The sequence below is a fragment of the Aquila chrysaetos genome, chromosome 6 (assembly GCF_900496995.4).
Source record: "Aquila chrysaetos chrysaetos chromosome 6, bAquChr1.4, whole genome shotgun sequence".
Taxonomy (NCBI): Eukaryota; Metazoa; Chordata; class Aves; order Accipitriformes; family Accipitridae; genus Aquila; species Aquila chrysaetos.
The window spans coordinates 52,136,267-52,149,681 of record NC_044009.1 but is presented as its reverse complement, the minus strand read 5'-3'; the positions used below and the strand labels follow the sequence as shown (position 1 = coordinate 52,149,681).

Here is a 13,415-nt window from a genome sequence, read left to right as displayed (position 1 = left end):
CTCCAGGCGCCGGAGCAGAGATTCCCCTGCGGCCCGTGGGGAAGACCATGGTGAGGCAGGCTGTCCCCCTGCAGTCCATGGAGGTCCACGGTGGAGCAGATATCCACCTGTAGCCCGTGGAGGACCCCACGCCGGAGCAGGTGGGTTTCCCGAAGGAGGCTGTGACCCCGTGGGAACCCTGCGCTGGAGCAGGTTCCTGGCAGGACCTGCGGATCTGTGGAGAGAGGAGCCCACGGAGCAGGTTTTCTGGCAGGACTTGTGACCCCGTGGGGGACCCACGCTGGAGCAGTGTGCTCCTGAAGGACTGCACACCGTGGAAAGGACCCATGCTGGAGCAGTTCATGAAGAACTGCAGCCCGTGGGAAGGGCCCACGTTGGAGAAGTTCGTGGAGGACTGTCTCCCGTGGGTGGGACCCCACGTTGGAGCAGGGAAGAGTGTGATGAGTCCTCCCCCTGAGGAGGATGAAGCGGCAGAAAACAACGTGTGATGAACTGACCGTAAACCCCATCCCCGTTCCCCCTGTGCCGCTGGGGGGGGTTGGTAGAGAATCCGGGAGTGAAGTTGTGCCCGGGAAGAAGGGAGGGGTGGAGGGAAGGTGTTCTGAGATTCGGTTTTTTTCTCATTACCCTACTCTGGTTGATTTGTAATAAAGTGAGTTAATTTCCCCAAGTTGAGTCTGTTTTGCCCGTGACGGTAAGTGATGAGTGATATCTCTCCTGTCCTTATCTCGACCCACAAGCTCTTTGTTATATTTTCTCTCCCCTGTCCAGCTGAGGAGGGGGAGTGATAGAACGGCTTTGGTGGGCACCTGGCAACCAGCCAGGGTCAACCCATCACAATACCCGATAGGATGGTGTAGTCTTGCTCAGTGTGGGGCAGTGATGGAGCTGAGAAAAGTAAACCTTAATCTTGCTTGGTCTTCTGCTCTGACCGAATGTGGACACTCACGTTCCTTGGCCCATGCTTACGGTACGTTGCAGAATGCCAGTTTTCATTACTTACCTTGGACTGCTTTTTCTGTCCATCTTGCCGCTATTTGCAGAATTGTGCCTTGTTTTCAGTGTGATGCTGCAGTTCAGCATCATGTGAGTCACAGTCCTGGGGCTGCATCTTTCAGATAAGCCACTTGCTATTTGGCATAACTTGCAAGAGAAGGATCATGCAGATGTGATTGTACCAATCCATATCATTTGGCATACAGGCAGTGATTAGCATTGAAGAGCAGCCTGGGGTAGCCTTGCAGTATCAGCTGCTTTGGTTAAGACTACTTTGTTCTGACAGCATTAAATAGGTCAGTGCTCAAACATATACTACTAAAAGCCAGTATGGGAAACTGTGCATCCAGCATAGGTATCTATTTCTATTAAATTGCCTTACAGAGCTACACAGAATCCTATCCAGAGGACTTGAAAAAATATATAGATGTGAGCCTGTGCACTTTTTGTTCACCATTTCCCCATACAGATGATTTCTGCAATCCACCTACGTGCGTGATGCTGATATCTGTCCTGTCAGTGATGTGTTCTGTGCCTTGTTCTCATACACTTTTCAGTACATAGAAAATTAAGGGGGAAATGACATGGTCAGAGAGCATGTGGGTGAGGAACAGTGTCTGCTACTCTTGTGACAGCAGTAGTGGCTTTGTCTCAGGCTTCAGGCATGCCAGGATGTGGTGCGTTCCTGTTGCAGTGTATTATGCCAGGTAGGACTAAAATCTTGGAAAGAAGCCCATTCCTGCTGCAATGTATTATTTGTATTTATTATTATGCGTTTTGATTTATTATTTGGAGAGTGTGATTATTTTTCCTTCTTCCTTTCTGCTGCTATTGAAGCTTTGTTGTCTGTAAGTAAAAAAATGTGACGATCAGCAGCTATAAGCATTTTGTATCTTCAGGGTGTATCTTTAGTGGACAATAAATGATAAGCTGTTCTTCTCTACCACAGAGTTGGTCTGCCTTTGCAACTCCTGGTCTGGTTTTTTTTTGTTGTGGGTTTGGGGTGTTTTTTGTGTTGGTTGTTTTTTTTTTTTTTTCCCTTTTTTTTTCCATTGCTTTGAACAATGCAGGCTCTGGTGTGGAGAACAGGCTATGATTTTAGGACTAGAATATTTGACCATATAAATTCAGTCTCCCACTGATAGGCTTCCCCTTCAGTTGCTGAACAGAGATGTAGGTTGGAACAGTAGGCTAGGCAGGAGGTTTCCTGCTACCCGTTTCACCTAGGTGTGATGAGTTGGCATGCTTTGCACTCTCACTTCTGATCAGGGAAGAAATGTTCTTATGCCGCTGTTGGTGATGCATTTGGTAGCTGAAGTTTTAATCTTGCCCCCAAGATGGGGAGAGAGGAATAACTGGCAGCCACTGAGCAGCCCGGGAGGTGTCTTGGAGCACGTCTAGCCAAGTGCTGCGGCTGGTGAGTTCCCTGGTCTCTGCTACATCCCGAAGGAAGCAGAAGGAAGAGCAGCATGCCTAGCTTCCGAGCTAGGAAAAAGCTTGTGCTGCTGCCAGCAGCTAACGCTGGTTTTCAGCCTGTTGATGTTAGACTTGTTCCAGCTCAGGACCCCAAACACGTGTGTTTTTGCGGACACCCGGCTGCTGAGAGGCACGCTGCCCTTTTCCAGCTCACCTTGGTGCGTGGGGTGCAGGGTGGCCAGCTGTCCTGGGAAGGGATTTTTCTGGTCCGTTAAGATCATAGCTGCGTGTTAGCTCATGTTAGGCAAATCCTGTTCTTGACATAGAGGAAATCTGCCCTCCCTAGTGACAGTACCATGCTTATGGCCAAGTTATGAGTATGTGGCAAGAAGAGAGCATATGCTCATCAGTGGTTCATTGCCAGAAGTCTTCTAATGGATATGTATTCACATCAATATTTAAGAGTATGTTAGTTTACATGGAGAGTCAGAACATTGACTTCTATGATAGATTACATAGAATATGTGCTCCTGTGCTGCAGGACGTAAATCAGTTTAAGGAAAAAAAAATTTGAAAGACATAATGCTGTAGAATGGCTCTTTTGCAACACGTATAGAGTTACAGATTTTGGAGCTCTATAGAGATACAAATACGTAGATATATATGATACATGTCTTCAATTTGTTGCTAGAAATGTGATGACTTAGAAATCATTTGTTACACTGGTTATATAATACAATACACCATATGTAGTCCAGCACATTACTCCTTTCCCTTATTTAAAAACAGAAACAGTGTCTCTTAGCAGTGGTCATACATTGCCATATATTCCCCCTACTGAGTACAGTACTGGGGCCGGATCTGCAGCTCTGCATTAACCTGATCCTTTTGAAGTTCTGTTTTTTTATGATAGTGGTTTTGTGTAGTTATTTTTCCTAAGACATGCAAAATATGTAGGTTAAAAAGACTACAATGCAAACTCTGTGCAGCTCTTTACGCTAAACTTCATATACTGACTTTTACAGCAGTCATTACCAGCCCAGCTGAGTGCTGTGATACAGAACCTGGGGACTGTGTGATTGCTGCATGTCACCTGCCGCCAGTGCAGAGCATCGGGCTGGGGAGGGTGAAACGCAGACGTCTCCCAAGCTGGGAGCAGACTAACGACACAAACATGAATTAGTCAAGTGCTTTATGGAACAGAACAGGATTCTGCAAGGCTGGAGTCTGGCTTAAGCAAAGGCCATCGTTCACCAGACAGACATATTAATTATTAGTAAAAATTCAGTTTGCTTGGGGAATGGCTCGATAAGGGACTTATATTTCCTGTTTAACATTTACCTTGAGTGGAAATTTAGACCTACACTTGAGGATTTTGAGATCTTTGTAGGAGTTTCCGCCTAAAGTGAAAATTTGCCTTTTGTATGAATGCCCAGTCGTACACACCTCCATCAGTGGTGCTCCTTGAAGTCTAGGTTCAAGTCCTAGACTTGCTAGGCTTCTGGGTCAAGTGTGTGCTTGAGGTTTTGGAGAGAGGGGGATTGGTATTTCAGATGCATCGTGAGTAAACATTCCCTTTGCTGTACCTTACCTTTTTTGCAAGATTAAACCCCTGTCTTTTAGTTGGCTCCACACAAACATAAAGATAAGCAGTGTAGGATGCTGGAGTCAGGTTGCTTTATAAAAAGAAGAGAGAAGCCACTGCATACTTCAGATGTTGCCAGGTGTCCTGAATAATGTCCCAGACAAAAAAAATCTAACTGTGGTGGTACCTTATTTCCTCCCTTACAGACTGTTGCATTCTGCTGCTGCTTGTATGTGCTGTTTTCATTTCATATCATTGTATAGCTTTTGTGTTGCCCTGTTGAGTAGCTTTTAATAATGTGACTTTTGCCACTTTTTCCCTCTTGAAGCACCGAGCAAAGCTTTATGTGAGTGGCACCCACAGCGGGGAGGGAAGTACTTACACAATGGTACTGTATTTACAGGGAGGGGTGATTCTAACCAACTTTATAATACCTTAATTATATTTGATGAGACCTAGCCCTTGACAACCTTGAATCTAAGGTTGTCAAACAGGATTTAAATATTATAAAGATTTCTGGACAGTGCCCACAACTGAGCTGTATTTCACCATGTCAGTAAGAAAGCGAAGAGATTCTTTGAGAGTGGAGAGAGAGGTTTTTCTGGGGATTTTTGTCTTTGGCTTAGTGCACCTGATCGGTAAAGCCAGGTTATTTCTTTGCTAAATTCTGCAGATTTTTTGTGCTAGCAACAATATGTAAAACCCACTCAAAGAAATTAGGAAACAAATATTTGTAAAGTATTTTATGAATCTGACTGGGAGGGGGTTTCTATTTCTTACATATGTTTTCTTAGTGACATGAATTTAATTTCAGGGCTCAGCAGATTCGTACACAAGCAGACCTTCAGACTCTGATGTCTCTTTGGAAGAAGATAGGGAAGCAATCCGCCAAGAGAGAGAACAACAAGCCGCTATACAACTTGAAAGGGCGAAGGTGTGTTCTTTTCAACTTTAATAATAACTAAGTTATGTGGCATTTATCTTTTGCCTAGTGTTAAAATTCATGCTGTTGGTTTATAATGATGATGCTATCTTTTGAAGTAGTTTGGCAATTGAGTCAAGTTTTCTGCAGACAAGATGTTCGGGGGAATATAGTGTAAATACTCTTGTATAAATGGGGATCTTGTCTGGCGAGCTGAACTCTGCTGGCATGTGTGAAATTATTAGGTCTGAATTTTGATGTGTTTGTCAAATGTCCTCTGCTAGGTTTTTGGTAATTCGATACAATTCTTGATTCAGAAAAGTTTCCACTGTTTGTGATGTGTGTTTCTATTTGTAGTCCAAACCAGTAGCATTTGCTGTTAAGACTAATGTGAGTTACTGTGGCGCTCTGGATGAAGATGTTCCTGTCCCAAGCACTGCCATCTCTTTTGATGCCAAGGACTTCCTACACATTAAAGAGGTAAAACCAAGAAGTAGTAAAAGGGAATGTGAAAGGGAATCTTTTTATATGCCAGGGACTACAATTTGAAAAGTTGGGGCTGAGCTATACCAGATTAAAAAGAGAGCCAAGAGCTGAGTGGAGGCAGGTGAGCACAGCACATCTGTCTGATTAGTGATGATGTGGTAGTACTTCAGCCTTTTTAGAGTTCCAGCACTGTGGGATGGTTATCTTGCACTTTTTTAACGCTTGATGTTGCTGAGTTGTTGTTGGATTTTCATGTCACAGGTAGGAAATGACATCTTGTTATGTTTTAAATACCCTTCAACATTGTAGATCCAGATTATTTTCATCAAATGAAGTTTGTGATGCATCAGAGATTATGTAATAGAAAGGGATTCTGTTGATCAGAAAGTGGAGTAGCACTAGGTGACACCAGGTCTTAATAAAGCACCAGATAGGTTTGTAAGGGAGGAAATAAAACTTAGAATAATGCAATAAGAAAAGAAAATATTGAAGAGGACAGGTACTAAAATAAGGAAGAAGGAATGTGAATAAATGGGCCCTGAGTATAACTTTGGTAGAGAAAAAGATATTTTATTGCATGTTGAGCGTATTTTCTGCAATTCTTTATCTGAAGTGAGCCCTCCAAATTTGCATAAACCCCTGTTGTTTTGTAGATTTGTACATAGGCTTGCAGCTTGCAAAAACATTTTTTCATCTCTGCATTCTGGGTTTATTTTAGGTTGTTGAGTTCTCATTTGTCCCTTTCTTTGAATGTGTCTGTCATCGCTTCAGAGCACTGATGTCCCTTAGACTGAGCACATTTAGGAGGAAAACACTTGCTTCTGCACCTCTAGAGGCAGAGGTTGGTGGTAGAACAGGGGTTTTTGCTTTAGATTCTTTCTCCCTGAGAAGGACACAGGAAGGCAGTTGATTCCCTTGTTCCATTTTCTCAATTTGCTGCAAACAGATGGAAATTTGATTTGGATTTTTTTGTTTCTTTTGTGTGCTGCTTTTTTAAAATATTTGTGTGGAACTGCTTAAATCCCTGCTGAGGAAGTGGAGCACTGAATCTGAATCTGCCTGTCTCTGCATTCAGAATTGATTGCCCCTCCTCTTAGCTCCCCAAGAATGTGTTGTGTTCTGTTCTGTCTAGCACCACACCTGAACTCCCTTGATGTATGCCACTTTCTAAACCTGCTTCCCATCAGGAAAATGTCCTTCGCTAGCAGAGTTGAATGCAGACAGGTGCATCCATTACAGCACTCAGATCACTTTCTCAACTGCCTTCCCCGATGTTTTCCCACCCACACCAGAAATGTACCCTACCTGACGTACTATCTTTCTAGTGTACATTGTCCTGTGTAACCATTCAGATAACTCAATACATCACCATTAAAACAAGTATTTGATCTTGGCTTTCCTAGGATGTGGCTACCTTTATTGTCAGGCCAGTGATAGAATTTAATTTACTAAGCTCCTATTGCGCTGCCCTGTACTTTTTTCCAGAAAAGCGTCCCAAGTCCACGTCTTGGCATTCTGTGTGTTTTCTTCCAAGATTTAAATGGCCAGGATTGCATTGCCACTAAACTGTAAGCCATCTGGCTTACTGGTATTTGTCAGCTCTGCTAAGGGTTTAGCATAGTTTCTTTGTTAACGCTGAAACCTTCAGCTTGCCTGAAGCTATGGCTGTAACTCAGTAGGATTTCAGGAATGGTTCCCCATGCTGGAGTCTAGCTGCATGGAAGAAGGCTTTGCAGAATTTGTTTTTCAATGATCTGGCAGGCTTGCTTGGACTAGAACAAGCATGGTTCCAGATTTTAGAATAATGCTAAACTAGGTGAGAAGTAAGGTCACCCTGCTGACAGCATGAAACATCAGCAGTAACTGATGAGTTGCTATATTGAGAATGTGTCCTGTATGTCTCATCTGTCTCCTACAAGACTATATGTGCTTACTTAAAAGATAAAGTGGCAACAATTACTGACAATGCAGAAGAAATCATGGGCATGGCAACCAATAGGAATGAACTGTAGTCCTCCCACATGCTGAATGTGAAGAATAACATATGGGAGGTAATGACCTAATGCAAATAGCCTGTATTCCTTGCTGCATCGTTATCATTTGTATTGTGCAGATATTCTCAGCATAACGCTGATTCTGATCTCATGTCTAGAGGCATCACTCAGAGGTCCATCACCTGCTAATGGAAGAAAGATTCCCATGTTCAAGCTGTACATTTAGAACCAAAAAAAGAATGGGTAATGCTTATGGGACTCAGGTTTTACAGTGGTTTAAATCCATTGATTGATTTCACTGATTTACAACAGCAGAATGCAAGATTTTCAAGTATTTGTCTATTTTAAAGAATGTAAATAGTTCTGTCCACTTAAGCAGAAGCAACATATTTAAAATTAAGCTTTGCTTACTGACATTGTCTGAATCAGGGTCATAACAGCATGAAGAATAAATAGTTTAAAAGTTGAAATTATGAAGTAATGGAACCTCTTGCATAAATAACAGCTATATAAAGAGGACAGGTTTTCAAGATGAGGGTGTAAGGATTGTATTTCCTTAGCTGTGTATGTATGTGTTTGTGTGTGTATGGTTTAATAAAAAGGCTAATTTGTTTTTCAAAGATGTTGAGGCTCTGTATGTTTCAGAGACTTCAGTTAGGCACTGTTGTACCTTTGACAACTAGGACACGGTATTTATGTGTTTCTGCAAGAACTTAAGTGCTTGAGAATGTGGGGCCAAGAGAACTGATCATTTTTAAGACGAGACTTCTGTGATAACTTTTTCCTCAAGGCATGCAAACAAAATTGGTATACTCATACTGGTCTTAATGACTTGAAAGTCGGTTGTGAAAAGTAATGTTTGTTTTGAGCACTGAGGTGCCTAATGAACCATAGCACAGTATAAGGTTTTCAGATATTTTTCTTCAAAAGTGCTGCTGGCAGCCAGCTACAACAAATCCTTTTCCACTATGACATCCACTATGATACTGCTTTTCATCTTTCCATCGTTAAAGTTAGGCCAGACTTTCAGTAATACAGAAAAACATATGTTACTGAAGGTTAATGATAAAATTAAATTTTATACTTTCAGGTATATATTAAAATTTCTTCCTAAGGCTGAATTTTTCTTCAACTGTCATAAATTTAAAAGCGTATGCCTCCAAAGAGTTTAGCTCTTTCTAGGCAGGGGCACTATAAAAGCCTCATTTGTAGAGAGGTGTCACAACTTTGGTTAGAGCTCTACCATAGCATTAACCAGGTACGAGTTTGGTTTGTTGCTGGAGCTGGTAAGTTTTCCGTGTTGTCTTGGATAGGTTGTTTTTTCTTTATTTCGGTTTCTAGAATGGTGTTTGCAGAGCTTTTCCACCACACAAGGCTTTTGCAAAGGGATAACATGTTAATAACATCCATAAAAGCACCTGGAAAGGAGGAAGGAAAAATGGCGGTGGTGGTCTTTGGTTTGGACCATTAAATTTTACAAGGAACCGATAACGATGGTTTTGATGGTAATCTAAAGGTGTTATTTTTATGTTTGACTGCTTTATATGGCTGCTGTGAGGTAGTTTGGTGGCCTTGGTTCACCAGAAATTGGTTCTTCTCATTAAACCACCATCACACTCAGCACCTTAGTTGGTGACGTCAAAGGAGAAGTCACAGCAGGATGTGTTGGGGCAGTTAAGAGATAAGCCAGTACTGCCATAGATAACACTGCTTTCCACTGCTGTCCAGCTGCAGAGAAGACATCAACCTTCTCAATACTGCCTAGCACCTTTTAACTTAACTTAAATTCACACAAATTGTCCAGCATTCAAATGTCAGTGTGAGTCTGGTTTCATTGACCAGTATGGAGTTAAGGATTGTGGGTAACAAAATAAGGGAGTTTCGGACATGGAGCATTTTGAACCAAAGCCAGTAACCTTTCTATGTTCCAGAAATATAATAATGACTGGTGGATAGGAAGGCTGGTTAAGGAGGGCTGCGAGATTGGCTTTATTCCAAGCCCGCTTAGACTGGAGAATATCCGCATTCAACAGGAGCAGAAGAGAGGACGTTTCCATGGAGGGTAAGAATGCTGTAACCTTTTAAAATAATTTAAAATCATTTCTGACACCGGATAATATTTTCAAAGGTCACTTGATTCTTTTTTATTGCAGTGCATTTGGAGGAGTGTTTGATTTGGGATTCCAAATGAAAATACATATTTGCAGAGAATTGACGTGTTAGATATTGACGATGATAAACAAGAAAAAAATGTGTATTGACTTTAGGAAAAATCAGTAATACGGTATGAGTGGTAATGACAGAAATTTCTGAAGGGCTAGAGAGTTTTAAGTCCCCATGGGTTAAAGTCAGCTTGGTGCTCAAAGGCTGCCAGACTTTTTTCCCGACTGTTATGTTCTTAAGGTTGTGGGTTTTTTCTTTCTTTTTTTTTCTTTCTCTCCATTTTGGCCAAAACCAGACTTTCCAAACTTTAGAGATGAACTATGTCATTCAGCTTCCTTAATTCTTCATCTTCCAGCCTGACAATTTAGTGTCTCCACAGTGCTAGAGCCGGAGATTGCAAGTCTCTGGAAAAATATAAACTTGGTCACGGGTCTAGGAAGTAAAACCGGTTTCTCATAATCTCATTTCAGTCACTGAAGTCATTCTTCTATTGGCTGAATACACAAAATACTTTTCCCTCTTTTTAAAGAAATTACTACTAGCATATTATTCCCACTAATTGAAAACAAAATTTAAATGTTCATACAGATAACAAGGGGAACAAAACCTTTAGTACTGCAGAGTAAAGAGATGTGAGCCAATTGAATCTGGACCTAATAGATAGCAGTAAGAGGAGCATAATTTAGCTTGTATAGTACTGTTAGGGATTTGGCATACTAATATACTTAATCAAGGTCAGGAATCATTTCAAGTATAAACCATCTGGGGAAGTGTTTTTAGAATGATTGAACAGCATTAATTGTGCTTTTTCCAAATTGCTTTTATAATGTTTTAAATAGCTTCAGAGGAAGCTAGTGTATCTGAAATGTACAGAAAGAAGATTATCTAATTCAGAGGGATGGACACTAACAGTGTGTTTAGGATACTGTTTCAGATACAGCATATTAGAAAAATTCTCTGCTTCTATGAATGGACATGACTGCACCAAATCACCAATTCTTGCAAAGATTTTGTCTAATGTCACCTATGGAGAATATTAGGAATAAAATCAAGTATGAAAGAGACAGGGGAAATACTGTAAAGGATCTCTAGTAAGATTTTAAGTAGTCTGCACTAACACTCCTGGATTTGTATGATAAAATTGCAAGTAATGTATAATGATAAAATAGTTTATTTTTGAGCACCCTTGTTAGATGTAGTCATATAGTATCTGTACCTTAAGATTTCTTTAAAAGCTGTGACTAGCTGTGATACTAAGGCTCTATGTGATGAAGAGGAATTCTAGTTTTGTCGGAGTAAGACAGTGAAAAGTCATCTATTAAAGAGGGTTTCTAGAGTCTAGTACATGTTCGCAAAGGATTTGCCAAGTCCAGGAGTAAACAATCCCTGCTCTGGAGAGCATATGGCAAGAAAGCAAGGACAAAGTACTGATTGGGACTAGTATCCTCTTGCTGGTTAGTCTGTATGTAACGAAAAATACTAAATACTGTGTTAAAGACGTATGTCCCCTGCGGCAATCAGGTTGCTTAAATAGTCCTTTCTGCCCTGAGCTCTCCTTCCCTCCTCCCATCTCCTCCTCGGCTGCTTGTGCAATGAGCTGAATTAGAGAGCTGATTCACCCGAACATCTTCCCCCTCCCCAAACCAGTTTCCTCTTCCAGTCTGCTGGGCGTTTGCTGCGCAGGCAGTTGTGCTGGGTGCATCGCACAGGGAGAGGAGGGCAGGGCACGGGCAGAACTGCCTAGCTGGAAGCAGGGAGGTACAGCGAATGGAAAAAGGAGCTACTTAAAACACTGCTGCTACACAACGAAGGCTCTTTAAAGCACGAGTTAAGATCCCAAACCTCCTGAGAGCTAGTCATGCATGCTGGTAGAGAGACCCAGCAAGACGGAGGAGTGCTGGGTGGGGGATCTCATGCGGAGCTGGGCTATGCGCTGAGTTTAGCAGATGTCTATGACTAGAGCTGCTGCGTTTCCCAGCCTACAGGCAGATCACAGAAAAGCTTTGCTCAGGCTGTAGTGGAACCTGCTCTCCCCTTATAGCCTATACGCACCTCTTTCCAGACGTGGAAGTCTACTTCATTACAGACTCTTTGGTTTCCCCATGTCCCAGCCTGGTAGCCTTCACCCCTCGCTTCAGAGGAAGCTTTCCTGCAGCATGAATGTGGGTGAAGACTCTTCTTTACTGTGTGATTTCTCAGGGGGCAATTTCTCATAGCCACTATCTGAAACCTCACGCATTTGCATCTCTGGGTGCTTGGCATTAATGGGGCTCTTTCTGATACCATAGGAAATCGAGTGGAAATTCTTCTTCAAGTCTTGGAGAAATGGTTTCTGGCACATTTCGAGCCACACCTACTTCCACGGGTAAGACAGAATTTTATTTAAGGAAACTCTTGCTATATCTAATACTTCTATTTTAAAAACTGAACATGAAAAGTGCGGGTTTCCCCCCTTTGCTGACTTATTAAGACATTTTACAGAAAAGTGCTTGCGTGCGGAGGTGGAGAAAGACATCTATTTCTAGACATGCAGTAGTTGCTAAGGGACTGGGAAAAAATCTTGGGAAAAGTGGCAGCTGCCCCAGAATGGAATGAATGACCAATTTGAACAGGGCTGACCAAAAGGGAGGTGAACTGAGAGAAATTGAAAGTGCATTGACAAAGGGATTTTTGTTTGCAAGTGTTATGGTTGTTATACACAGTGTGTGTTTTTTAACCAAGTTCTCATTTGGTCTTTTAGCAAAACAGAAACAAAAAGTGGTAAGTATTACTTTTGTTTCCATTTTATTTTATTTAATTCTAATACATAATTCCCAGGATTTTCATATGGATCTTCTTCGATTAATGATCTGAAGAGTTGTTTTCTTCTTCTAGACAGAACATGTTCCCCCATATGATGTAGTACCATCAATGAGACCTGTTGTCTTAGTGGGTCCATCACTGAAAGGCTATGAGGTATGTATTCCAGGTATTTGCAGTTAGTTAGTATTTTCTTACCTATAATCTTCCTTAGTACATTCAGTGTGTGTGGTCCAGTCCAACTGTTTTATGATAATTTAAAGTGATCTTGGCTTAAATAATTGTCAAAAATGTTATACAAGAACTAAGAACATAGTTAGCACTTTGCACTGTTTGGGCAAGGTACCAGCTGAATTTTTTCCTACCTTGCAACAGTGTCTGTTACTTGTGATGTCTCAGCTGAAGGGCAGGTAGCATAAGTACTGCCGCTCTCTTTGCAGTTTTATTGCTTTAAACACAGTGCACATCCATTATTTTCAGTACAGTTATTCTTGATTAAATGAAGTAAGAAAAAGAGAATTGTGTCCACCACAAGAAAAAGTTGGACCAGTCAAATTAACTAGCTAGACTTTTGTATACATGTAAACATTTAGTCAAACTAGCACATGCTTTGAACTTAATTAGCAAAAATTTGAAGAGGCTTCCCCACTGTTCTCCTTTTTGCACTTATAAAAACTTTAAATCTTCCCATGAAACTTAGTGTTGGCAAATGAAGTAGCTGGAGTATTGCAGCTTATTCAGTTTTGTTCTCCAGCTCCTCAAACTGAATATGGGAATTGGTGATTATTATTTCAGCGTGTTTTCTTGATATTTTTTTTTTTTAAGATTATTAGTACATTGAAATATATATGTAAAGAAACCTTTAACCCTTCTAAATTATTTGCCTGTGTTCAACGTGGAAGTAGGTATGATAACATGCACAGGTAAACAGGACACGCATTTTTCAAGACTGCTGCAGATTCAAATGAGCATTTAACACGTGCTAAACAAGCATAGGCTTTTAGCAGGATATTTTGGTGAACTTAACCATCTGTTAAGTGTTTTGCTGAATTAG

At 41.3% G+C, this 13,415-nt stretch overlaps 1 protein-coding gene across 8 annotated transcripts in view; it reads left to right on the top strand.

The window, feature by feature from the left end:
• The window catches only part of CACNB4 (calcium voltage-gated channel auxiliary subunit beta 4), a 111,838-nt gene that overhangs the window by 72,615 nt on the left and 25,808 nt on the right, over positions 1 to 13,415 (top strand). For 7 of the 8 annotated variants that reach the window (XR_003923945.1, XR_003923944.1, XM_030018088.2 and 4 more), the window contains 6 exons: positions 4,812 to 4,931; positions 5,277 to 5,399; positions 9,331 to 9,461; positions 11,851 to 11,927; positions 12,303 to 12,322; positions 12,437 to 12,517. Coding sequence is in view for 6 of the 8 variants with exons in the window: in XM_030018088.2 (XP_029873948.1) it covers positions 4,812 to 4,931; positions 5,277 to 5,399; positions 9,331 to 9,461; positions 11,851 to 11,927; positions 12,303 to 12,322; positions 12,437 to 12,517 (552 nt within the window). In the remaining 2 variants the exon portion in view is untranslated. Of the gene's footprint in view, positions 1 to 4,811; positions 4,932 to 5,276; positions 5,400 to 9,330; positions 9,462 to 11,850; positions 11,928 to 12,302; positions 12,323 to 12,436; positions 12,518 to 13,415 lie in introns of those variants that run through there. The other variant, XM_030018093.2, reaches the window with a different exon arrangement.